Below are 26,852 nucleotides of genomic sequence, written 5' to 3' on the forward strand. Positions count from 1 at the left end.
TACAACCATTTTTATTGGAGTTTTTCAAAATAGAGACATGGCCAGTACACACTCTGCTGTACCCCCCAAAAAACATCCTAGTCAATAGTACAGAAAATGACAAAAAGCTTGTATCTACATAAATACAGTGCAGTTCAGGTCTGCCAACGTGCGTGCACAGGGTGAGAAGAGGGAGGGAGGGAGAGGGTGAGGAGGGATAAACGGTCTTATCAGGGGTGTGCAGGTCCATCCCAGACCTTGTGACTAAGGTAGAGAGAGGGGGGGAGAGGGAGGGGTGGGGGAGAGAGAGAGGGCCCGCTCCGTAGAGTGCAGGCCCCGTGCTGGAGGCAGCCAAAGGCCTGCCTGACCGGAAAACACACGCAGCGACAGCTGGCAGGCTTAAGACACACACGAACACAGAAGGGAACAGAAAGCATTCCTGAAACTACACTTGCCCTCCCTCGGTCACTCTCCCTTCCGACATGATCTGACTGGTTAACGTCACATGACAGGAGAGTCCCATGAAACTATCACCTAGAGATAGAGGCAGGGTGGGGAGGAGGGGGGTTCCTGGACAGCATATGCACTGGACACAACTTGTTCACGAAAGAGAAAATAAAGGAAAATTACTTGGGGAGTGGGAGGGATGGGGTAACATGTTTGGGCTGGTCCATGGTGGTCTGACATGGTGTGTGTGTGTGTGTGTGTGGGGGGGGGGGGGGGGGCGGGCCGTGTGCCAGTGAGGAGAGGAGCGTGTCAGGGCAAGAGGCTCCTCATTGGGCAGCGAACTTCCTGATGTTCATGATGAGCCTCTTGCTGTACTCTCGGTGGTCCACGGGTTTGACGTCCATCACCGTGGCCTTGATCCGGGACTCGTCCTGGAGAAGAGGGGCGAAGAAAAGCAGGAGACAAAACGGTCACACGTCGTCTTGTCCTGTGGAACACGGCTGCACCTCCTGTTGCCGTCACACTCTGTCTGCCACCTGCTGTACACGCCCCAGCAGGGACCACAACAGCATCCAACACCTTATTAAGGCATCCAATCACAACACGGGGAGCCAAGTGTTATTGTAGCTTTACTGTCAACAGCAGAGCCAGGAAGCATTACCGGCTTGCAGCTCGGGATCATTAAAGCGGTGTGAACGTTAAAAAGGTTAGCGAAGCGATATTGTAAAACTCGACCGTTTAACGGAGAACAGCTGTTTTAGTCTTAGTTGTAGTGAAACATCAATCCTGTTATTTATTGGAACATTGGATAGCTGAAGCGGTCTATTTTTCATCATCACGACGGGGCAAATGAGTGCACAGCTCCTAAATCCAGCCTTCTCGCTTGCACATGTATAATGATGTATTAGTCTTCCAGGAGTCAAATCTAGCTTGTTTTTAATCTTTCATGATTAATCTGGGCCACTGAAGTCTTCCATGTCTACGCAAGCTCTGGTTGCTGTCGTCGTCGTCTCAGGGGAGACGATCTAAGCTGCCTCCAAGACGAGAGGTTCTGTTCCACCTCCACGCATTTGTTGGAAATACACAAGGGATGTGAAAAGGCTAGTCTGTGTGTGTGTGTGTGTGCACGCTCATGTACGTGTGTGTGTGTGTGTGTGTGTGTGTGTGTGTGTGCACGCTCATGTACGTGTGTGTGTGTGTGTGTGTGTGCGTGTGCGTGCGTGCGTGCGTGCGAGGAGGAGGGGTAGATGCTCTCGCTCACAATAACAACGCGAGGCTAATGTGTGTCACATCGAGACGTCCGCTGGCATTCAGACAGGAGCAGCCGTCCCAGAGACGTGGCCACGTCTGGGGTCGTCTGCAGCCCCACTCGTCTAGACTGCAGAAGGTCAGGCCTGCCCAGGTCCTGCTCTCCCCCCACACCAAACCCAGCATGCAGCCCCTGTGCTCTGTTCAAGCTGCACGCCACGCGTGTGGGTGATACACAATCATTTTCTTTCATCTTGACTCCCCCACTCCCCCCCACCCCTCCCTCCCTCCCCACAGAGAGGATAAAGTGCTTTCAGCCGGCCTTGCATGACGCTGGCATCCGCAGCCTCCACGTCAGGCTCAGCAGAACCAGCGTCCTCCGGCGTGGGTAATGATGGAATGCTAAACATGTAAATGAAGCTCGCTGAGGGGAAAAGAGGAGCGAGGGATGGGAGGAAGAGGGGAGCGAGGGATGAAGAGGAGAGCGAGGGATGGGAGGAAGAGGGGAACGAGGGGAGGGGGGGGAGGAAGAGGGAAGGAAGAGGGGAGCGAGGGGAGGAAGAGGGGAGCGAGGGGAGGGTGGGAGGAAGAGGGGAGCGAAGGCTGGGAGGAAGAGGGGAGCGAGGGATGGGAGGGAGAGGGGAGCGAGGGATGGGAGGGAGAGGGGAGCGAGGGATGGGAGGGAGAGGGGAGGTATGCCTGAGCTCGTCTACGGCCCACAGGAAGTCCTTTCGGGGGAGGAGGCGCTGGGTGCGTTGCGAGCGGCACTCTGCTTTGCTGTGCTAATGTATCCCAGACTCCCAGGGCAGGCTGGGGGGAGTTGGGGGGGGGGGGGGGGGGTGGAAGTCAAGACGAAGGAACGAGGGGAGGGGGGCTTCCGGAAGGCTAGTAGGAGGGCAGTTGTGAGTCAGACCCACACAACCACACTCTAATGAAGAGAGGAAAACAAATCACACACAAACAACACACACACGCCTAAGCTGCTGTCTGGCTCTGGGCAGCTCAAGACGTTATTACTGCAACCCCAAAGCACAGCGATTTACATCTGGCTTACACAAGGACTGAGAGAGAGAGATGGAATGAGAGAGATGGCAGAAGGACTAGGTCTGCTTCTGGGGGCTTCCGGTGGAGAGGAGGCTGCGTAGCTACGGTAACACTGCTCTCCCATGGCTTGAAGGAAGAAAATAGATGAGTTGTGCGTCTGCTGTGCGCCTCCACCTCCCTCCCTGTTAGCGCCGGCTGATTGGCTCCTTGTGCCGGCCGGCTGTTGTCGTGTGCTCTCGCCACTTTCCACGCCCCTGGCCTGGTGCGGAGCACGCGGAGCGTTTGATAACATCAGCTACATGGTGCAGTCCATCGCTCAGCCAGCCCAGGGACGTGTGTGAGCTGTGGTCTGCCCACATCCACGGGCGATGGGCCGCCGAACATCACCCTGTTACAGATAAAAGCTAGGTCTTTAGAGGAAGGAAGCAACCTGCTCTTTATGGGCTTTATCTGGGGTGCTTTTACTCCAGATCCAGTTGAGGTGCATGAGGTCATGAGAGTAAAATGTCAACAGATCGTTTTGCTCCAGTGTGCTCCAGAGGTTGACTGGGTCTGGCGTCTCCAGGCTGGCCAGTGAGGTGCTGTGGTGGGGGGCTAACAGGGCTCTGCCTAGCTGGGTGGAGAGAGGAGCTGTAACCACACCTCGCAACTAACTTTTTTTCCTCACTGTCCCAGTACCGTCCCAAAGTGCAAAATGTACAATTTCTTTTTTGTTTGTTTGTTTTTTTGTAAAGTACAATGTTGTGACAACGTTTTGGATTTCTATTTAGAGCCCTGGCTGTGTCTGTGGGAGGGCGTGTCCACACACAAAGCCACTCCCCCCACACCTCTTCAGGATCCACACAGCCGAGCCTGCCCTACCCCTGCACACACACACACACACACACACTGACCTTTCTGTACCAGTCGTAAGAGTGCCAACATCCCTGGCATGGCTAGCCAGGGCAGGAACCTGACTAACTACATCACACATGAAAAGGTCAGAGGGGCTCTTATCCCTGCTGCTCTGCTCTCAGACATGGAGAGCAGAGCAGCCTAGATGATAGGTGGTCTGGAAACTGTCACTCATTCCTTCACTGGAATCTAATGAGTGACTCATACTGGCACAACCTCCCCTGCTCTCTCACACACACACACACACTTCACACAACCGCCCTCGCTCTCTCACAATCTCTCTCTCTCTTTTTCTCTCACACACACACTTCACACAACCTGCCTTGTTGCTCCGCTGTAGTCCATAACGCTGCTTCGCTCCCCACACACATTCCTTTCTCCCTCACACACACACACACACACACTCACACTTCACACAACCGGGTGTGACAGAGTTCGTCAAGCGATTAGTGTTGGTCACATCTTGCCAGAAAGGCAGGATTTATGTGGGCAAAGCGAGGAGAATCAGCCTGCCGTTTTCTATGCAAATCCAGAGCAGTCTTCTCCATGCGCCATGCTAGGGCCAGAGAAGAGGGCCGCTGTTTGAAAGCCTGCCGCCGCTTAAAGCCCGATGTGCCCTCTTTTCTCCAACATCATCTGTTGGGCTCCCAAACCCAGTTACAAGGCCTGGTCTGGGCCCAAAAGAAGAGAGGGACAGCTCAAGAATGTAGAACTTGCATCAAGAATGATGTCAAATCAAAAGGAGGAAGCGCACCCCCCCGTCCCCCGTCTGTCCTCAGGATGCCAGCAGGGTCACCTCTGAAAGCTGCTGACTGGGACGAGGCTTCTCCATCACATTACTGGAGTTAACCACGTTAATCTGAGCTCACATTAGCTACGCCACCGCTTGAGGGAATAAAAAAAAGCAAAACGCAGCCCCGGGAACTTTCTCCAAACATTCAGATGAACTTGATAACACAAGACGGTCGCCTGGCTCGCTGTTCACAGAGACTCCAGAGGATCTGAAGCAGGCAGCAACCGTGAGAGGTTTTAGCGCCCTGCCACACCTTGGTCCCCGAACACTAGCTCCGCCTGTGGCTGGTTCTGTCAGGGGAAGGCACAGGTGTCTGCTGTGAGCCTGTCCTGTTTGGAGCGAGGCTCTGGGTGCCCTCGTGGCGGCTTGGTCTGCTGGCAGGTGTGTCCTCAGACGTGGACCCCTGCCCTCTGCGAGCGACAGACGGCTCCTCTGTGCTCCTGGAGCAGGCCGGGTCCAGCCTGGGCGGGCCTCCAGCACTCCTGCTCAGAGCCCCAGCCCAATCAAGCCCTCTATCCCCCAGCCTGCACACAAGCCCTCGTCTGTGGAGCCTCCAGGAGAGGTGGGGGGGGGGGGGGGGGGGGGGTGACCAGCAGCACAACTAATCTGTGTGTGTGCACCTTTCGACAACAGCCCCTGAAAGAGGGCAGTCTTCAAATGAGGAAAAGCGTCAGCTTTCTGTGGCTGTTTGTCCGTTGGCAGTGGCCAATGCCCATTCACCCAGAAGAAAAAAAAAAGACAAAAATAGAGAAAGGAAATGTCACAGTGAATGCTGTTAGCTGTCAGGCCAGCTAACAGGAAAGGACCGGCGGGAGGAGAATAAAGGACCTGTTTACGTTGCTGGACGTTTTCTTACTCGCAAATATTTCTCTCTTTTCAGAAGGTTGCCGGACAGATAAATGGAGCACAGACGTTACTCAGATGCCCTGCTAATAAACTGATAAAGGGGCACACTGGAAGAAATAGGATTCTCTTCATCTCTTTCTTTCTCCTTCCATCTATCCCCCCTCTCTCTGGAGCGCTCTACTAGCTACATGTTCATGTCCAACGCCTGCCGTTCTCCACTTACGTTGTAGGTCTCCATCTTGACTCGGCTCCGGAACACGAAGGTCTGGAAGTTAGCCTGGTTGAAGGCTTCCTCAAAGGCTGTTTCATTCTGGAACAAACAAAACAGAATAAAAACGAATTTGTCCTTGTGAAACATGTGGTTTAGCCCAAGCAATCTGATTGGTGAACAGCAGTGCTAATGTAGCAGACCCCTGCCTGTGAAGAGCCATGCTATCGGCTGACATCGCGCGTTCTCCCAGGAACTAGGATCTTGAAGCACCTCGAACTGCATACCAACTAGATAAGGGACCAGCTGACCACCAAGCTAATACTTTTCATTTTATTTCCTTCTTTTTAAACGAGTGCTGAATAATAACCTTCCGATGGTTTCCAATGTGCTGGCACTAGTGTAAGGTAATAAGGCCCTTGAGTCTTAGTTCTTTATCGGGGAATGTCATAATGGGAGAGGGTTGTGTGTGTAACAACTCCCTCCTAGCCTAGATGATATTCTCCTTTAAAGCACGGACTCTCTGCTTAATTAATGTCCATGAGCTGGAAAAAAAATCACATTCACAGGGCAACATTTTAATTAGAGTTAGAAGAGTCAAAATTGAGGAAGGTTTGCTCCAATTAAAGCCAAAATGTCATCTAGAGTCCTGGGGTGACACAGTGGCCTGTGTGTGTATATTTGGGCACTGAGAGTGCCAGAGGTTCATCTCTTCCCCAGGGCCTCTTCCTGAGGCCAGACTTGGAGCGAGGCAGGGGAGGCCAGACTTGGAGCGAGGCAGGGGAGGCCAGGCTTGGAGCGAGGCAGGGGGGCTTACCGAGTCCTTGAGCTGCCCCAGGTAGGCAGCGTTCTGGCCCAGGATGGCCTCCGCGCTCTCCTGGAAGCACGTCACCCACTGGTTGTCCCCGTAATCTGCAATGTTGGCCTGCCGAGAAGGGAACACAGGGAGGAAGAAGTGAGGAAGACTGGAAGGGAGAGGCAGGGGGAGGAAGGGAGAGGGGAGGGGGAGATCCAAGCAGAATTCATTCTCCTTCATGCCAGTGTGTTCATTGATTTGGGTGTATGGCATTTAAAACACATTACAGGCCGCTTATGTGAATGCTGAGAGCCCAAAATCTATTGTTAGCCGTCTGTATGAGGCACGCACAGGAAGGCCCTTCACAGCCTCCTGTTCCATACATTTGGCAGACGGTGACATCAAAAGGAAGAGGGGAGCCAAGGTGTGCAGAGGAGAGGAAATTCACAGCTCATGACACAGTTCTGAGGAGAATAGCAATGTGCTGACTGAAAAGAGGAGCAAAACTAAAGAAAAGCAGCTTATTTCAGACGTCTGGATGCAAGAGTCGTGTTTGCTGACTAAATGAGTTTTGGTGTTTAATGCTGCTGTTTTCGATATAAATGTTTTGGCTGCAGAGGAGGAGAGGGAGAGAGAAAGCAAGAGCGTGCAAAGGCGAGAGAGAGAGAGAGCCTCTGCATGTTGGTGTGGAGCTTCCTGTTCTGGTGGGTAAGCTATGGCATAGAAGGGAGTGAAAATGGAGCAATTAACTCAACATGATTCTAATTTAAAAGCCAACAAAACAAATATTAAATGAAATCGAAATAGTTCAAGTGACTGAACCCCTGGCAGTAAGAGCCAAACAGGCTTAAATACCAGTCCTCTGGGGAGAGGGCCGGGGGGGGGGGGGGGGGGGGAGCCCAGGGGGAGAGAGCAGATCCAAGGGGGAGAGAGGAGAGCCCAGGGGGAGAGAGCAGATCCAAGGGGGAGAGAGGAGAGCCCAGGGGGAGAGAGCAGATCCAAGGGGGAGAGAGCAGACAGGGTAATGATGGGCGGTAGACATGCACCCCTCTACGATGACTGCAGCTCCAGACAGGGGAGGACCTAGGGGACCTAAGGCACGAGGTCAGGAGAGGACAGGGACGAGAGGGGGGGGGGTCACACGTGTGTGTTATTGGGTGAGTGTGAGTGTGTGTGTGTGTGTGTGTGATGGTGCGAGTGTGTGAGTGTGTGTGACGGTGTGAGTGATGGTGCGAGTGTGTGTGATATTGTGTGAGTGTGTGTGTGATGGTGTGTGTGTGTGTTTCTTTCAAGCAGGTATCTGTAACAGGACATACCTGCCGACAGGGACGGGGTTGGAAAGCAGACAATAGGGAAAGTGTGTATGTGCACGTGTGTGTGTGTGTGTGTGCGCATATTTGTGTGTGTGTGTGCTAAGACAGCTGCCAGACAGCAGTCTCGGGGCTTCTTACAGAGAGGATGAGACGGTACTTGAAGTTGGGGAACTCTTTGTCACACTTCTCACAGCGGAAGAGCCCGTTCTGCTGGTCCAACACCTTCTTGTTGCAGTCCTGGCTGGGGCAGGCCTGGTACAGACAGTTCTCCTTACGCAGGTACACTATGGTGGCGATGCAGCTGAAATAGTCAGCCTGGGAGCGGGGGGGGTGGGGGGGCGGAGGAGGGGAAAGGAGGAGGGGAAAGGAGGAGGGGAAAGGAGGAGGGGAAAGGAGGAGGGGAAAGGAGGAGGGGAAAGGAGAGAAGAAAAACACAATTCTGTGACAAACAATAACCTCATAACACGTATTTCTCCACAGTGCAGAATTGAATTGAATTCCATCCTGTCTTAACAACAATAAAGACTGGTGTTTGATAGCGGTCTATTTGCAGGACTGACAATGACCTGAGAGTGGGGCTCTCTCATTACACGGTAACAGAGGTACATTCCATTTACATAAAGAAGAGATCTGAGAGGGCGGATACCCGAGTAGTCTAACTCCATTACATGGGCAATATTTCTGCGGTGAACGCAGGAAATAAAATAAACAATCTGACCGGGATCTGCATAGTTGACACAGGAGCACAGCAACAAGGCTGCCTCGTCCTTTTATGGGGAATATGCTAAGTTTATAACCTGCTGTATACATAAACAGCCTTTTAGAATCATGACTCGACGTCCTGAAAGCACAAGGTGAGGATTTCACGGAGCCTCAGAAAGAAATGTATGCACAGGCAGAGAGGACAGGGACAGGGTGAGGGGAGAGAGAGAGAGAGAAACCGAGAGGGGAGAGAGAGAGAAAGAGATGAAGGACAAAAGAGAGGGGAGGAGGACAGGCTGATGGGGAGGGATGATCCAGAGGGGAGAGGGGGGGTAGTACTGAAATATGGAGAGAGAGAGAGAGAGAGAGAGAGAGAGAGAGAGAGAGAGAGAGAGAGAGAGAGAGAGAGAGAGAGAGAGAGAGAGAGAGAGAGAGAGAGAGAGAGAGAGAGAGAGAGAGAGAGAGAGAGAGAGAGAGAGAGAGAGAGAGAGAGAGAGAGAGAGAGAGAGAGAGAGAGAGAGAGAGAGAAACCGAGAGAGAAACCAAGAGAGAGAGAGAGAGAAACCGAGAGAGAGAGAAACCGAGAGAGAGAGAGAACCGAGAGAGAGAGACAAACCGAGAGAGAGACAAACCGAGAGAGAGACAAACCGAGAGAGACAAACCGAGAGAGAGACAAACCGAGAGAGAGAGACCGCGAGAGAGAGAGACCGAGAGAGAGAGACCGAGAGAGAGAGACCGAGAGAGAAACTTCAGAGAGCTTCAGAAGCACCATGAGCAGCAGGATCGGGTGTCGAGCCGGCTAGAGAGGAATCACATTTCCTCTTTGGGCGGCAGCCCCCCTGCCCCCCCTCCCTCCTGTCCTCATCAGAAGCACTCTAGCGACAGGTGTCCCCACCAACAGATGAGTGTTCTGAAGTGCTTCCATCCTCCCCTCTCCTTCCCTCTGATGTGTCACGGTCCCGCTGCCTCCATCCTGCTCGTGCTGGGAGGGCACCTGGCCAGCGCCGAACACAGCTTCAACTGCAGAGCAGTGGAGGGAGAGCGGAGAGCCTGCGCTCCGCCCTAGCAACCACGGGCTGTTTGGGATGGTGCTCGGACGCCCACTCAATATGATTATGTAAACACAGGAAGAGAGCTCGGAGCAGCACATCGGGGGGGGGGGGGGGGGGGAATATCATTTCCTTATTCATAACGAATCGTGACACAAGTAAGATTTAGAGTGGGATTAAAACGGTGGATTTTAATAATCTGGTTGTGCTGATTCATATTCATGGCTTGAACTGCCCGGGCTGCGGAAAGTGGGCGACAGCAGCCTTGGGTCCTGCTGCCTCATTGCAGAGGCAGCGAGCGGGCCTGGCCCCTGGTCTGCCTGGCCCCTCGCCTGCCCAGCCTCCATCTAGACGCCGGCCTCAGGCTCAGTCCTAACCTCGGCTTCTCAGAGAAGACGCAGGGAAACAACACAGCGTTTCTCCAACGAACCGCTAACAGATTCTTCTCCCTTTTCTTCCCCATATGCTAACCGCTGACCGCTCTGTTAGCGCGCTCAAGGAGCTCGACCCCAATTAACTTTTAGAAGCAGGACAATTGATCGTCAATGGTGTCGCTCGTACGTAAAAAAGCACAGTAGGGGGGGTGGGGGGGGGGGGGGGCGTCGACTGGTGGAGGCCGACCGACAGGCAGGGAGTATCACTGTAGCGTGTCCGCGGGCGTGCTTCAGATGAGCGCTTGTTGATCCGGCTGCCTCGCAAAGCTTTGTCTAAGATCGCTAATTAATCAGGCAAACGCCTCGGCCATCAGGCCGTCAGCGGCGCGGGGAGGAGATGGCTCTTGTCTCTTGTCACCCTGTCACAGCTGCAGAGAGGGCCGTCCGGGTGCTGTCAGAGGGCAACGCCCGCGCTGTGGGAAAGGGGAGCTTATGACACAAAGACGTCATGACAAGGACAATTAATTGTGGCAGACTTGCTTCGGGGATGGGGGGGGGGGGGGTGGGGGGAGGAGAGGGCTCGCGTGGGCCGACCCCCGTGACCCCGTGTGTCTGTAGGCTGAGCGTGCAGCCTGGCTGGACCCGGCTCAGTGTCCGTGAAGCCTCAGAGCCCCCCCCCCGCATGCTTCACCAGCCGAGGACGCTTTGGCCTGGAGAACGCTGCCCCCCACAGGCAGGGGCTGAGAGCTGCAGTCCACAGGCCGGGGCTGAGAGCTGCAGTCCACAGGCCGGGGCTGAGAGCTGCAGTCCACAGGCAGGGGCTGAGAGCTGCAGTCCACAGGCAGGGGCTGAGAGCTGCAGTCCACAGGCCGGGGCTGAGAGCTGCAGTCCACAGGCAGGGGCTGAGAGCTGCAGTCCACAGGCAGGGGCTGAGAGCTGCAGTCCACAGGCCGGGGCTGAGAGCTGCAGTCCACAGGCCGGGGCTGAGAGCTGCAGTCCACAGGCCGGGGCTGAGAGCTGCAGTCCACAGGCCGGGGCTGAGAGCTGCAGTCCACAGGCAGGGGCTGAGAGCTGCAGTCCACAGGCAGGGGCTGAGAGCTGCAGTCCACAGGCAGGGGCTGAGAGCTGCAGTCCACAGGCAGGGGCTGAGAGCTGCAGTCCACAGGCCGGGGCTGAGAGCTGCAGTCCACAGGCCGGGGCTGAGAGCTGCAGTCCACAGGCAGGGGCTGAGAGCTGCAGTCCACAGGCCGGGGCTGAGAGCTGCAGTCCACAGGCCGGGGCTGAGAGCTGCAGTCCACAGGCAGGGGCTGAGAGCTGCAGTCCACAGGCCGAGGCTGAGAGCTGCAGTCCACAGGCCGGGGCTGAGAGCTGCAGTCCACAGGCCGGGGCTGAGAGCTGCAGTCCACAGGCAGGGGCTGAGAGCTGCAGTCCACAGGCAGGGGCTGAGAGCTGCAGTCCACAGGCCGGGGCTGAGAGCTGCAGTCCACAGGCAGGGGCTGAGAGCTGCAGTCCACAGGCCGGGGCTGAGAGCTGCAGTCCACAGGCAGGGGCTGAGAGCTGCAGTCCACAGGCCGGGGCTGAGAGCTGCAGTCCACAGGCCGGGGCTGAGAGCTGCAGTCCACAGGCAGGGGCTGAGAGCTGCAGTCCACAGGCCGAGGCTGAGAGCTGCAGTCCACAGGCCGGGGCTGAGAGCTGCAGTCCACAGGCAGGGGCTGAGAGCTGCAGTCCACAGGCCGAGGCTGAGAGCTGCAGTCCACAGGCCGGGGCTGAGAGCTGCAGTCCACAGGCAGGGGCTGAGAGCTGCAGTCCACAGGCCGAGGCTGAGAGCTGCAGTCCACAGGCCGGGGCTGAGAGCTGCAGTCCACAGGCCGGGGAGCAAGATCCTGGCAGGGAGGCGGGCGGGGTGCAGCGCGGGGCTAGGAGGACACCAGGGCCTCCGCCACAAGGTTACTACACTCAGCTCAGCCCCTGAGCCAATCACGGTGGAGCTCCCTCCGAATAATCAGAGCACACAAACACACACAGGTGGGAAAGGTTTCGACCCAAATTCCCAGTCTGGAGAGACTCTCTCCTCTTTTATTCATGGGATCTATATTGGGAACGTGCTCCATTTCTCACCCCGTTTCTCTCCTGGTATGACATTTCCACTTGGGCTCTTTTCTCAAATGTCTCTCTACCCCCATCGCTTCACCCCCGTTCTGGTGTGATCCCCTCTCTTCTCCACCTGACTGCACTTTTCCCTCCATCACAACGCTCTTCCATCTCCCTCTCTCCCTCTCTCCCTCCCAGTGCTGCTGTCAGTCCAGGGACACGTTCCCTCCTCCATATCCCTCCTCATCTGCAGGTCCCATAGTGAGGTGAGCCTAAAGTGGGAAGCATTACGCTGGACAAGTCCTGAATGTACCACGTATGCTTGTGTTCAATGATGCGCAAAGGGGGCTAAATCTACTATCAACAGTGAGATTACACGAAGTACTACCAACGGTAATCTTAGAAATGTAACGAAGCAAGAATGGGCAGGGGGCAAATATCACAACCTATTTGATCTTAATCACTTCACTCTGGATCTCCGTAAAGGCCCACATTCTCCACACCACCAATAGGAGGAGATGACCGCGAGTCCTGGTGGAACACGTAGCTGGACTGGTACACCACACCCCTCCCACACGGTTATTGAGGATTCTCCGGTCGGAACGACAGGGAGAACTCTGGCTTCAAAACAAGCTGTGGGTCCCAGCGTGCAGTGGGCTTAACAGGAGGCCTGGTGATCACACAGATCCATCATGGTGCCTGTCAGCCAGGAGGGTCCTGGGAGAGGGTCCTGGGAGAGGGTCCTGGGGGGGGGGGGTGCAGGCTGGGGAGGGGGACAAGGACACCCAGACACAGGGTCCCTGTGCTCACATGGAGATGTGATGTACCGGCGGTACATCACATCTCCCCCCTCCCCCCCCCCCGTCCCGTCCCGTCCCATCTCTAAGTGATTGCTTGCATTCAACACTGAGTGTGTCCTTGGATGTCTTGCTTTGAGCAAAATCAACCAGAAATAACAATGCTGCTTTTGTCAACTCTTGAAGGTTCCATGGGAGAGTTGAGAGCGAGCAGGTTTGTATGCAGGTGAGTATGTGTTTGCATCCCTGTGTGTGTGTGTGCACACCTTGTCTCCATGCCCCAGGTGTTCAGTCTTGATGTCAGACAGCATCTTCCAGTTGGTGTTTCCTCCACCTCCTCCTCCTCCCCTCATCTCCGTCAGAGACTGAGCATCCATGGCATGGCCCTCCTTGTCATACCTACACACACACACACACACAGGGATCAGAGGAAGCACAGACGTGTCAGTCAAGACTCAACCCTTCCAATTACAGTGAAGAATGTTCTGGACTCCTGACCAGAAGCAACCACTGAAAAACAACATGTCACTGTGGCCGCCGTCGGTCAAATAAACACTTAAGACCGTACGTGTGTGACCGAGTGTCGTGTGTGTGTGTGTGTGTGTGTGTGATGGAATCAACAGAGCGGGCCAGATGAGCTGGTGGGGGTCTGAGTGGGGAGGGGGGGATAGATGGTGGATAGATCAAATGAAAGAGAGGGGTGGAGAGGAGGTGTGTGTAAGTGGGGGGTTTGGAAAAAACAAACAAAAGCACTCCGGTTGGACTGGTGCAGGAGATCAATAGTTTACTGATCTATAGCTTAGAAGGCTGTGTGGCATGCGGTGGAAACATCGGGTCTGTGTGTGCGTGCGTGCGTGCGTAAATACAGGGAGGGGGCCATGTTCTGGGAGGCATGACTAATTGAAAATATCCCCATCAACGGGCCCAGGCAGCGAGGTACCTGGCTGCCATCACACTGAGTGTTTAGCAGCTCCTTCCTGTGGCTCTTGTCCCTCATCTCAGCTGCAGCCCAGCTCAGGTGAAACAGGGCAGAGACCGGAACATCAAACACAAACCGAGGCACTCAAAACAAATCAACTTTCCTTCCGAAAGGCAATTTTGGGTCCTTCTGCGTCTGATTAAGGACCCATCGTACTGCTGATGTTCTCCCGTTTCTCTACGAACAACCCGGTAAAACCCACCGAACGCACGGGGCCTCTAGTGTACACACACTGCCCACCTCTGCAGGGCCGCAGCAGACGAACCACACACACACACACTTCCAAAGGAAGTGGGAGCCCGCTAAGGGAGACAAATTGTAGCTGGCAGGCTAGAGGGTGTGCGAGTGTGGACTGACAGGCAGGAGGATCCTACACTGCCACTTTCAGCACCGGGGCCGAGCTGAGAGCCTGTGGATGATGATCGGAGGGGGGGTGGGGGAGAGAGACACTGAGAAAGACAAGGAGAAGAGGGGGAGAGGGACAGATGGCTTTATAAAGACAGACAAAGCCTAACGCAGACTGTCACATGTCAGAGGCAGCTGTACGAGCACGGACAGGCCCAGGCCGGGTCAGGAACATGACAGAACATGTGACGGAAAGAGGAAGAGGGCGAAAAGAGAGAGAGAGAGAGCAAGGAAGCGTAACAGGAAGTCAAGTGGAAGCAGAGACGACCCCCCCCGCCCCCCGGGGCCCTCTGACGGGGAGACAGCTGACATGATCAGTCTGGCGATGATGGCGGACTCGAGATCAGGTCTCTGGAGGTCCAGACGTCCACGCTGTGGGAGACGGCCCCACGTGATTGGTCCCGCCTAATTGAAATGAGGACGTAAAGTGCTCTAGTGTTCCTCGGCCTGAAAGACTGGTGAGAGAGAGAGAGGGGGGTTTTGCTCTGTAACAAAGGCCAGATTAGGCAGACGGGAGCTAAGCTGGGAAACCGCGGGCGTATTCTAAGAGAAAGAGCCGCAAGCTGCACACTGGCACACAGCTAAGCTACTTGTTCAATTAGAGAGCTCCCTAAAAAATAGATGGATTGTTCTATTGAAGCCCCGACTCAGCAGGAGTGGATGAGGAGGCAGGGAGCGGGCAGGGAGCGGGCAGGGAGCGGCAGGAGCACTGGGCACACACACCACCGGTGGGAGGCCGGCATGGGAAGTGTGAGGGAGTGAAGACGGAGAGAGAGGAGGAGGAGGAGAAATGACTCAATGAGAAGACAGAGTGAGCCAGCTTGGCCAACTGTGACTGAAGGAGCAGTGGTGAATGACTGAGGACGGACATTAAAGGAGTGAGTGGACGTTGAGAGAGAGGAGAGGAGGAGGAGGAGTGCGACTGAGAGGAGAGGCTGCCCAGGGAGCCAGGAGAGAGAAGCCAGGGAGCCACTCAATGTGTGCTGACGCCATCTGTAGGGCAGGAGACACCGAGCAGAGAGGACTGTCAACACCCGGCCTTACTGAGGCTACGACACTAGGACGGAAAACTAGACCTACACAACTAGAGTGACACAACTAAACCGACACAACTAGAATAACCCAACTAGACCTACACAACTAGAATAACCCAACTAGACCTACACAACTAGAATAACCCAACTAGACCGACACAACTAGAATAACCCAACTAGACCGACACAACTAACCCAACTAGACCGACAACTACTAACTACTACTTCTGATTGTTGTTGGAGCCATCACAGCAACAACACCCCGATAAAGTTGACACTTTATTCTGAGTATATACACAATTCATGTTTAAGTTAAATAAATGGCAGAGCACACATCTAACACATTTATAAATCATAAAAAGTGTACTCAGGTCAGACACTCCAAACCACAAAGTAAGGAACACACTTTAATTAGGAAAATTAATCTTTGAGCACTTCCATTACGCAACAGTCTGAGTAAGACAGAGCCATTAATTATTGCTGCGCCACAAGACTCAGAGCTGATGCTCCCTCAAAGACCAACCAATGTTTCTTTCACGCACATTTTGGATTCTAAATATTTCACATGGAGAGAGAAAACGGAATGCCGATTTCAGGGCAATCTGTACACAGCCTTATCAAAGACAGGAAGGAATCGTGTTATTTCATATAGCTTCCTATAAAAGCCTGGAAACCGGGGACCCAAAATAATTGCGGTACAGTGCGGCTTGTTTGAGGATATTAAAAACACTTCCCCCCCCACTCTCCGTAAGATTAATTAGTCTGACATTAAAGGGACCGTGCTGTCGTCTGTGGATGAGCGGGCGCCAGGCTTCACTGATCCACGGGACGGGACGGGGTCTGCAGCTCACCCAGCACTCTCACTCCCAGACGTCGCCAAGGGCTCGCTGCAACTTTAAATCGCATTAACGCACCTCCACGAGCAAGAACGCCGTTTCTCTCCCAGAGCCCTGCTTTTGTACAGAGGCAGCACCTGTTTCCCAGCTCCCTCTGTCTCACTTCCACTTAAATGTGTTCCAACACATGACGATAGGGCCGTGTGCTCCTCTCCCGGCAACCTCATTCCCCAGAAAACCCGGCCACGTCAAACCAGCGTCCATTTGCTCCAAGCGAGGCGAGTGGTTCGCTCTGAAAGTGTTTGCGGCTCCAGACGAGAGAGTTGCATGATGGGACCCTCTCCTCCGTCGCACGTCTCACTCGGTGTGAGAGACTAATGGCCGAGGTCCTGTTGCCACCGGCGACCTCCGACCCGGTAATTGCTGCCTGGTGATGAAGCTGCAGCGGGAGCGAGGCCTGGACGCCCCTGCGTGGGCCGAGGATCTAGAACAAACACTCTCACACGCTCACTGCCTCGTTAGGTCTGCCCAGCCGTGTGAGAGGGGACTGGGGAGGGAGATGAGGGGTCACCCAGGGGGGGTCACCCAACACCACCACCATCATCAAGTCAGATAGGAAGCCAGGAGGTAGAGTGTGTGAACTGGAGCCACACAGTGAAAATACACTGCATCCATCTAGAACGGCAGCTGTATAATGCCAACTAGGTAAACAACAGGATTTGAAATCTACACCAAACAGGGCTGAAGGTCATACTTTCTTAGTAATAGAAAAAGTAGAAAAAGGGCCATCTAAGAATAAACAACTCCTGGAGAAGATTTTCTCAGCTTAGTCTGAACATCTTTCAAATCTCCCTCTGCTTCTAGTTCTCTTAGTAGCTCAGCTGAACTTGCGGACACGTCGTTTGTATCAAACACTAACAGCTTCAAAGGCCAAGCCTACTTCTAAGCAGTGAGAGTGGAAAGCATTGACCCGGCGACGTTTCAGAGCTGCCATGGTGGCTTGGATGAAGCAGGGACAGCTGCCCCCCTCTTCCCAGACATCCAGAACAGGCAGACACGACACAGCCTCCTCCCAGACATCCAGAACAGGCAGACACGACACAGCCTCCCCCCTCCTCCCAGACATCCAGAACAGGCAGACACGACACAGCCTCCCCCCTCCTCCCAGACATCCAGAACAGGCAGACAGCCTCCTCCCAGACATCCAGAACAGGCAGACATCCTTCTTTCCCACCCGCCACGCCACATATCACTGCGCTCATTATGCAGATCCAAGTTTTCTGATCTGATCAAAATAATTACAGCCAACTTTCTTTTTTTTATCCTTCAAGACTGTGGTTTAGGGGTTTGGGGGGGATGGTTTGTTTGAGCGCTTGTCAAAATGCAAGGGACGTGCCAGAAAATAAATTAGAATTGTTATTGGGCCTCCTTTTATTTTCTGCCTTTCATCTTATTTCCCTGAGGATCGGGGGGTGGGGGGGGGGGGTGGGGGGGGGGGGTGGTAGAGGGGGGGGGAGAGGGATTGGTACCAGGAGGTAAATAAATGAAGCACCTTGTGTGGAATCGATTGGATCTCTCTAGGTTTGAAAGAGAGACATTTGGCTTCCTGTCAAGCGGGGTGGAGGGGGGGGCGAGCCTGGTCTGGCCTGCTGTCGGCACAGACAAGAGGGATGTGGATCTATAAGATGGAGGCACAGATCAATCAATGTGGCGCGGGGCTGAGGTGAAGGTTAAGTAGGAGCAATGGCAGTACCCCCAGTCCCTGTGAACACAGGCCCTTTCATCTATCCCACCCTCCCCTCACCTCCCTTATCTCACCACGTCTTCACCCCTCCTGACTAGCACTCCCACAACTCACATTAACATGGGACCCGTTTTCCCTACCTCACACAAGAGGGTATCGCTACCAAAAAAAACAATTCAAACTAAAGTAAAACACCTCCTCTCTAACTACATTCTCTGACGACACACAGGAAAAGAAACCAAGTTTATTTTTGGACCTGGTACACAGTGGGAGCAGAAGAAAATAATTATTTTAGATAATGACGACTAACAGAATTGGCAAGAGAACACAACCAGATGAAAGTGTGAGTCATAACAGTTTCTCCATTCCTTTGCAGGCGCAGCCAATAACAGGTCTTCAAGGACGAGCAGAGGAGGCCCTGTGTGTCTGCCTTCTGAAAGCCTTGCTACAGCTCTTGAAGCCTGCGCGGCTTTAGCAACAATACAGGCCCACACAAACACTACATTAACCCTACCAGGAGCATCGGTGCCCCACCCAACAGTGCATGTAACAGGCTCACGGTGGTGTTGCGGCTTAATTCCACTGAATCACCCAAAAAAATTATGTATAAAAAGATGATTGTGTATGGCCGTCATTTCATTATCTTGATCAAACACAAAGGCTTCCATCAGTACGAATCAAAGAGAAATGTATAATAGCATCACTTTCCGGAGCTAAACGCATCCCTGTCAGTTTTACATCCTTTTCAAAGTCAATTGGTATATGGGGGTGGGAGTTTTTCGCAGATTAGAAATGATTTGCATCCATATGCAACCCTCGACTGAAGCCCCCCCCCACGTCTCTGCTAAAGGAGGCTGTCTAATCTGGAGGATGGAAGACAGGGCATGCACGCTCCCTTCAGGGAATCTGAACGTACCATTTCAATTCCTACATCTTCTCCCTTCCCTCGTCCCACTTCTGAGCCCTTTGAACGTTGGTTTTCCAGGTCTGTAAATCCCAAGACACAATAACTCCGTTTTACCTTCCTGGAATCCTAACGGAATGCGTCACTAGGGCCCCTAGGATCATTCTACTCCTCAGTGCGCATTTGAAGAGTCACCATGCGGTACGCAGCTTGTCACACGCACAACGCCATCCAGACACTGGCTCTCCAGTCACGGTGACAAGCTGGACTCGGGTGCTTTCAACCCAGCCCGTCACCGTGACCACGGACCCAGCCCCTGGACTCCTGGGAGGCCGGCGAGACTCTTACCATCCCCGGAGCTTGTAGGCCTCTGGGATGTCAGGGTTGACCATGAGAGTGCTGCTGAAGGAAGCAGAGAGAGACCGCCCTCCGAAGTCAGACAGCTTGGCTCCTTTGATGGCCAGGACGGGCTGCCCGGAGCCGTCAAACTGCTCCGCCTGCAGACAGGGACACAGGGGAACCAGCACAGCGTCAACACGTTTACAGAGGACACTGCTTATGGGCACAGCAGCCTTCAGAGAGACGGGATGGGAGAGGGGGGCGTTCTTATTGATATCGCCTGCTGATTTTTTCGTCTCTGTGTAAACCACGTTCACTTTGTTGTGCACCTATTCAGGTCCCCTTTGGTAGTGGGGAGGTGTGTGTGGGTGGGGGGGGGGGGTGATTGAGTGTGTGTGTGGATGGGTGTGGGTGTGTGGGGTGAGTCATCAGGGAGGGGGGGCTAGAAAGCAGGAAGTAGACAGAGCCTGGGACCATCTCTGAGCAGCTCACATGACAGGGTGATTTTGTTTTTTGTGGGGGGTTTTTAACTCTTCAACCACATCAAGTTCTATTAAATAAAGAGCACACGCCTCAATCTCTCCTCCTCGGTGAAGTGCTGAGCGGCAATTTCCCAACACCGGCACACGCACCCACTACACTTTTTCAATTAGGCGGCAGAGGGAGAGGTTTGCGAGCGTGTTGGTTTGAGGCTGCCTGTCGGGGCGCGAGGCTGGGCACCCAGGCGTTCTGGGGAGCATGTGTAGAGCTGGGCTGTGCTGTGGGTCATCCTCACCACCGTCAGGATGCAGGCCCGCAGATGGCTAGTCTGGCTAACGACATGCTGAGCAAACATCTAGTTACTAGCCCAACCTGATTGGGAGTCGAGACTGGTTTCTCTGTGATACTTACAGAGAGTGTGTGTGAGTGTGAGTGTGAGTGTGTGTGTGTGTGTGTGTGTGTGTGTGTGAGAGTGATATCCATCCTCACCTCCTCTCCCCACAGTGTGACAGACACCACCTTCCCAGACATGTCCATCAGGTTCAGGGTCCTCTTGGACACCTCGCGGCTCGTCTTGGTGGTGAGGCGGGTCACCTCGTCCACGCTCTTACACACGCCGATCACATCTGCATGGGAGACGGGGGTCAGGGGTCAGGGGGGTGGTCGTTAGGACAGCACGAGGCCAGTCCGTCTCGCTCTACCTCAGTTCACAGTGAGAGTGAGAGAGAGTCTTATCTAGACTAGCCCTTGAAACAACCTTAAGCAACTACTAAAGTCCAGGAGCCAAACAGAGGCACGCATTCATGACATCCATCCATCCACATCATAAATATGGATCGTCCAGGCTGCTGGGGGGCAGGGGGGGGGGTCACACAACACCCCCTGGTTCTCCAAAACAAACACACTCTGGGGAAATCATTCCCCTCATAACTCATCTCCATCAGGTGCGGGGGCACGCCCCCCCCCAGGGGGCTCCTAACCACATGCATTAGTAATGTTCAGGATGCCGTCCATACGTGGGGGTGGACATGCAGTCGGAACCAGCGCGCCTCTCCTCGATGGCCCTTCCTCCCCCGGAGTCCAGGTGTAGGTGACCTGCTCCCCATGCAGGTGAATGCACCGCCCCGCCCGCGGGGAAGCTAATGAGGCGAGTCAGCGACATCCCCGCCCCCCCCCCCCTGCCAGTCACCCCCCTCCGCCCCCCCCCCCCCCCCCCCTTCCAGCAGTGACGGATGTTCGGCGTAGAGGTGTGCGCCCGCCGGCCCGCCTGACGCCCCGTCTCCCCTCCACGCCTGCGAGCAGCCGTCTCCATTACCATAATTGCAAGCAGGGGTTCCTTATTATTACCTCCTCATTTCAACGGTGACAGCGCTTTTCGGCTCGGCTCGCAGGCTCCGCCGTAGGGCCCTGAGTCAATCTGCGCCACGGGCCATTACTGTCATCAGCGTTATTAATACAGCTTTTATCTCTGCTCTTATAATTACCTCCAGCTCCCCGGCGCATGGCCACCGCATCCATCTCTGCTCCGTTCCAGCACCGGGATGGCTTATTATGACCCTAATACCCTTATTAATGATGGTTATCCTGGCGGTGCCCCCCCTCCCACCTACCCCCCCCCAGCCCAGCCTGCCCTGACACGAACCCCCCCCCCCCCCCCGCTCCTCACCCAGGACGCTGTCCTTCTCGCGGGTCTCCAGGTCGGCGATGGAGACGAAGTCGCACTGCACCATGGGCACGTCGGTGCTGTCCTCGCAGGGCACGATGCTGGAGTCTCCGTTCAGGGTCATCTCGTAGTCGTTCTTCAGGGACGAGTACTGCTTGTTGGCGATCTTCAGGGAGCCCTTGGAGATGTAGAACACCTGGCAGGGAGGAAACGGCCACGGACAGGAAGTGGCGGGGATTAAAGAGCGTCAGCGGGGTTCGTTCCTGACTGACTTGAGCCTGACTAGAAGGGACTTAACACAATGGGGAGTCAGACAAATTCTGGCAGGTGTTCACAGGCAGCTTATCATGTTGATACAGTTGTGAGATGACTCATTAGTAAGCTCTGGGCTTTTTTCCCTTTGTAGTTTCGTTCGAAAACAGCCCCCTCTTCTGCTCATCAGAGAGTACAGGCAGAGACATTTTGAGTGCTCTGAGGGCAGAGCCTGCCAGGGTCTGTGGACCAGACAGGCAGGGTCAGAGGTGGACAAATGAGAGGTTGTGTGCACCTTGCCAGTCTCGATAAGGCTGTAAAACTTGTCCACTTCCGTGTTGAAGCCTGTCACTCGGATCTCTCCCTGCAACAACAACAAGAAAACAAGGCGCTGTTAGACATAAACCCCATCCAAACACCACCCAGCGGGAGGAGGCGGGGGCTGGAGGAGGCGGGGACTGGAGGAGGCGGGGACTGGAGGAGGCGGGGGCTGGAGGAGGCGGGGGCTGGAGGAGGCGGGGGCTGGAGGAGGCGGGGGCTGGAGGAGGCGGGGGCTGGAGGAGGCGGGGGCTGGAGGAGGCGGGGGCTGGAGGAGGCGGGGGCTGGAGGAGGCGGGGGCTGGAGGAGGCGGGGGCTGGAGGAGGCGGGGGCTGGAGGAGGCGGGGACTGGAGGAGGCGGGGGCTGGAGGAGGCGGGGGCTGGAGGAGGCGGGGGCTGGAGGAGGCGGGGGCTGGAGGAGGCGGGGGCTGGAGGAGGCGGGGGCTGGAGGAGGCGGGGGCTGGAGGAGGCGGGGGCTGGAGGAGGCGGGGGCTGGAGGAGGCGGGGGCTGCGCTCAGAGGCACCGAGGGGGGGGGGGGGCGCTACTCACGCTCTCATCCACGATCTCCATGGAGAAGAGCTTGCCGTCGCCGCGGGAGTTGCTCCAGGTACGGATGCCGCTCTTGTTGGTGACCCGGGCCCGGATGGTCCACCTGGGAGGAGAGGAACCAGACACGCTCTCTCGTCTGTGCTCATCTGTCTTCCTAAAACCAAGCATCCGGCTGGCGTGTGGAGCCAGACGGGCAGACACTCACTTGGACTGGTAGGGGTTGAGGCTGGCGATGGGCACCACCTTGGAGGAGCCCCCGGGGGTGTTGGGGCACGCAGGGGGGGCCTTCTTGACAAAGTCTTTGTTGGGACCTCTGTGCATGGGGGCTGGCGTGCAGGAGACAAGAGATCAATGAGCTGGGATGGAGGCTCTTACTGAAACCAAACCCAGCCCGTGCATTATTCATGAGGAAAGAGTTAGTCCAAAAATATGTTTAATAACAAATCCTGCTTCTCTAGATTGAAACTCCTTTATCGCAGCAATCGTCCCTGCGTCAAGGCAGGCGGTTCTAATCAGAAAGACGAAGCAGTTTAAGATGGTGACTTTGCTGCGGTTAGATAAACAAGACGAGGTCTGGAGGGGCAGGGACAGATCTGGGCGGTGGAGCTGGAGAGCTGATCCAGACCGTGGGTCCTGTTCCTCGGGGCAGGAGGGGGGAAGGACACTACCCAGCTGCCCGGCCCAGGGGGAGGGCTGCGGCCCGGCCCAGGGGGAGGGCTGCGGCCCGGCCCAGGGGGAGGGCTGCGGCCCGGCCCAGGGGAGAGGAGGAGAGGGGCTACGGCTCCACTTTGAGCATCTGTGTTTGGACAAGCGCTGCACATTTGATTTGTGTACCGTCTCACGCTGCGGATTAGAGTTCAAAGTGTACGCTTAAGTCCTCCCACTATGCCAACCGCTGCACTTCTGGTAATTAAGCCTCCGGATCCAGACACACAGAGACACACACACTCACACACTAATAGCTGTGCTGATGAGGAGGATGCTTGCCACTACTTCTATTCCCAGATTGCAGATTAGAGATATAAATACCTGCTCAATGGCACTAGCTGGAGGACCAATCAGGCTTGTGCAGCGCTGGGTGTCACAGCACCTCCCCAGGTGCATGTGGTGTGCTATAATGAGGGTCAGGGCGCTTACATTTCCTCTTTCCGAAGCTACGTGGTAATGAGAGGAATAACACCAATGTACTGTGGGACTGGCAGATGATTTCCCAGTCATCAAAGCCCAGTGAATGACTCCCTATGACATCCTGATGACAGCACATGCGCTGACTCCTTCCCCATCTCTGATGACAGGAGCACAGCTCGGCTAAGGTAAATAAACATCGGCGCGTACGGAGGGCTGAAACGCGCAGCAGCCGTGACATCTGAGAGAGAGAGACACAGAGACAGAGACAGAGACAGAGACAGAGACAGAGAGAGAGAGAGAGAGAGAGAGAGAGAGAGAGAGAGAGAGAGAGAGAGAGAGAGAGAGAGAGAGACTCTCTCTCTCTCTCTCTCTCTTACTTCCTCTTCACTCCTGAACAGGAGAGCCTCCGTGTGTGCGCCGCGCATCCAGAATGGAACACCAGCCGAGCAGGAATTTGCACGGTCGCAGCCTGAGCCTACCCAAGAGGCAAGAGCCCCCGTTAAAATTAGTACCACTGTCATATTTCCTGACAACAGGAGATCGGTCCAACAATGTGTCAGCTTTGCTGAAACGCTGCCCTCTAGTGACACTTGACAGAAAGCCCATTTTAACCTACATTGCGTAAGCCTTGGGAAAAAAAAATGTGTAAGCCTGGCAAAAATGCCAAACGCATCCATGCAAACATCGGAAATGAATCTCGTACAAACAACTTTGAAAGACACTCTCTGTATTCCTGCTGCTATTACCGGATAGCGACAGCAATCTCATGCATTTCTACGTACCATCGCTGCCATTCTGAGGCTGTAAAGGCCGTACAGGGAGGTTAGAGGCTGCCTGGGGGGCTTTACTCTGGCCTGCAGGAAGAGACAGCAGGGAGAGCAAAGAGAGAAGAGAGAGAGCAGAGAGAGGAGAGAGAGAAGAGAGAGCAGAGAGAGCAGGGAGATTAGTGTTCCACAGACTGTACTCACACAATCATGTTTATCAATCAATAGTTGAAATAAACTCTTAATCAAATATTGATAAATCTCTGCTTGCAAGACTGAACCAAGCATGGATCTTTGTGCATCAGAGACCTAAAGCCTATCTATGATGTGTTGTTCATGTGCATCTTAGCAGAGATTTGCCCCTGACCTTCTGTATAGGGGGTGGGTTCTCCGATCTTGCATCCGACCTCCTCTGCAGGCGTCACCACCTCCATGTCCAGAATAACCACCACACGCCTAAAGTAGTACAACAGCAAAGCCATCAGAGAGCACAACATGCATACCTCCGCGTTCCAGAGCGTTGTGAACGTGAACACACAATGTATGTATATGCATGTCTGAGTGTGTGTTTGTGAGTGTGTGCATGTGATTGGTGTGTGTGTGTGTGTGTGTGCGCGTGTGCGGTCGGTGTGCGTTTGTGTGTGTGTGCATGTGATCGGTGTGTGTGTGTGTGCGCGTGTGCGGTCGGTGTGCGTTTGTGAGTGTGTGCATGTGATCGGTGTGTGTGCGCGTGTGCGGTCGGTGTGTGTTTGTGAGTGTGTGCATGTGATCGGTGTGTGTGTGTGCGTGCGTGCGTGCAGTCGGTGTGTGTTTGTGAGTGTGTGCATGTGATCGGTACGTGTGTGTGTGTGCGCGTGCGCGGTCGGTGTGCGTGAGTACACGTGTGTGAGCACAGCCGGCGTACCGTCCATCCTTGAGGACGTTGGTGACGTTCCTCTTGAGCTGGCAGAGACAGTTAGGGGCCAGCCGGTTGTCCTCGGCCATGGGGTTGAGCTGGGTGGACAGCATGAATGCTGCAGGGGGAGAGACACAGCAGAGCACATGAAAGACATGTAGGAGGACCTGGAGCGATCCATGGACATTCACACAGACACAGTCGGAAACACAGTCAGGCTAACAGCATTGCACTTTAGTCTGGTGTAAGATTTAGATGGTGAAGTTTTGGCTCTTAATATGTTTTAAAATGAACGTTACTTTTTCATGAACTTGGGATGGTAGCACAACATTTCGTAATTTCCACCAAATAAAAGGGACAAAATGGATTCTTCCTGGTCTTTTCCTCTTTGATGATTTCCAACTCGTAATACTTTTTACTGAATCCTGACCACCTCCCGCTGGCCAGCCTCGGGCTATTTACAGAACAGAACAACACTAAGCCCGCTCCAAAAGTCCCTTCGATTCTCAGGCCAGCTATTATTTTCAGATATTTTCAGGGTGAGGAGGAGGGCAGAGAAGTAAGAGTTGTATGTCTTCTTCCTGTGCCTTGTTCTCTTTGAAGTTTCCCTCCAGCAGCAACAGCTGAACCATGCTAGGCAGCCAACAGGGTGCCACTCCTAAACAACATCTCTATATGGGCTCAGTATATTTTGTGTGGCCTATACTATTCTCTTTTTGATCACTTGGCAACTGAACCTGTTGGGGCAAACCATCTGCTATTAAGTTACATGTTTACTCTAAATGTTGAAACCCAATCTTGAAATATTCTAACTGAAATTGTTGTTCTCAGCATGTCAAGACCATACCAGCCTAGTGTCAGCAGGTATTAGATGCATGTATTCTGCGTTTCCTAGTAGGTACGTCACTGTCCCTTACTCACAAGACATTGAATGCAGTCCATCACTCATCATGAGACGAAAGCGGACAGGCCCGTTACCTCCATCGATCTTACGGATGTTCTGAAAGATACAGAAATAAATGTCAAGCTCGAGAACAACGCCATCACTGTGTGTATATTTGACAGACACGGTTGAACTTGTCCATTTTACATTCTACTGACTGTTACAACGCTGTAGCCATTTTTTACCACTTGAGATTTTGCAGTTTACTTTGTGTAGGGAAAGCCACAAAAATAATCTCTAGAACTACCGATACGATGTTACAAATAAACTAGCAGCTTCTACAATTGAGGTACTCACCAATAATTGAAGTATTGGGCTGTTAGTGTCACTGCCTTTGGTCAGAGCCTGTTACACAACAACAACAACGATTAAGTGAGATAACACTATGTGAGCCAAATAATTAGTCCAATGTAGGTACCTCATTCTAATTAGGCTATAACCACGGGAGCCAACTCAGACAATAGCTAACTATAACTAGCAAACTAGTACTAATATAATGCCAGCAAAATTCCACTGCTCAGAGAGCAACTATGAATGGGCAGCTAATTGGTTAAAAGATTGGATGCTAGTTGCTGCATGTTACGATGTTATGTATGTCGGCGAAAGTTTGAACAATGTGTTATCAATCTCTTCGCTAGCTTCCTGAAGTTCATGTCTGTCTGGAAAACGTAGCACTATAGTATAATATGTATTTTGGTTGCTTCTTCGCAAGCTACCTCTTACCTCTATTGCGCCTTCTGTCAGCTTGATAGTCATGTTTTTGTTGAGTTTATATTCTAGGATATTATATTTTACGTTGCGCGAATAATTTCACTTCAGTAAGTGTCACGCTTCTCAGTGTTGTGTTGTCTGAGTGGCGCCAACTCAATCTTTTCGCGCCACAGTTGGGTTGCCAGGTACTAAAACATCCTACATAGGAATGCTTGGTATAGCACGGGAGTAGGGAGGGCAGATAAATCATTACATTTGCTAAATGAAACCATTGACGATATTTATAGTAAAGAAAAGAATGTTATGTATGGATTGTGAGTGAAATG

General features: G+C 53.8%; 1 protein-coding gene across 1 annotated transcript; it reads right to left on the minus strand.

The window, feature by feature from the left end:
• On the minus strand, nucleotides 1-26,737 carry rpa1 (replication protein A1). The gene is made up of 17 exons (XM_062473595.1): nucleotides 26,539-26,737; nucleotides 26,113-26,160; nucleotides 25,794-25,872; nucleotides 24,882-24,990; nucleotides 24,345-24,433; nucleotides 23,996-24,067; nucleotides 22,291-22,411; nucleotides 22,086-22,188; nucleotides 21,513-21,581; nucleotides 20,969-21,161; nucleotides 19,792-19,928; nucleotides 18,832-18,980; nucleotides 12,848-12,980; nucleotides 7,707-7,883; nucleotides 6,277-6,384; nucleotides 5,475-5,561; nucleotides 1-857 (listed from the first exon to the last, which is right to left on the minus strand). Exons 1-17 carry the CDS (start codon nucleotides 26,569-26,571, stop codon nucleotides 753-755), a joined length of 1,812 nt encoding a protein of 603 aa, XP_062329579.1. The 5' UTR covers nucleotides 26,572-26,737; the 3' UTR covers nucleotides 1-752.
• Between the last annotated feature and the right edge of the window lie 115 nt (nucleotides 26,738-26,852).

The sequence above is a fragment of the Osmerus eperlanus genome, chromosome 11 (assembly GCF_963692335.1).
Source record: "Osmerus eperlanus chromosome 11, fOsmEpe2.1, whole genome shotgun sequence".
Lineage (NCBI taxonomy): Eukaryota > Metazoa > Chordata > Actinopteri > Osmeriformes > Osmeridae > Osmerus > Osmerus eperlanus.

Bases quoted from the DNA above. Each gene is read 5' to 3' on its own strand.
- rpa1 (XM_062473595.1), bottom strand. From the start codon at position 26,571: ATGACTATCAAGCTGACAGAAGGCGCAATAGAG. The intron at 24,991-25,793 runs GTGAGTAAGGGA...CTCCCCCTGCAG, and splicing joins TGGACTGCATTCAATGTCTT to CATTCATGCTGTCCACCCAG. The intron at 21,582-22,085 runs GTGAGTAGCGCC...TTGTTGTTGCAG, and splicing joins TGGAGATCGTGGATGAGAGC to GGAGAGATCCGAGTGACAGG.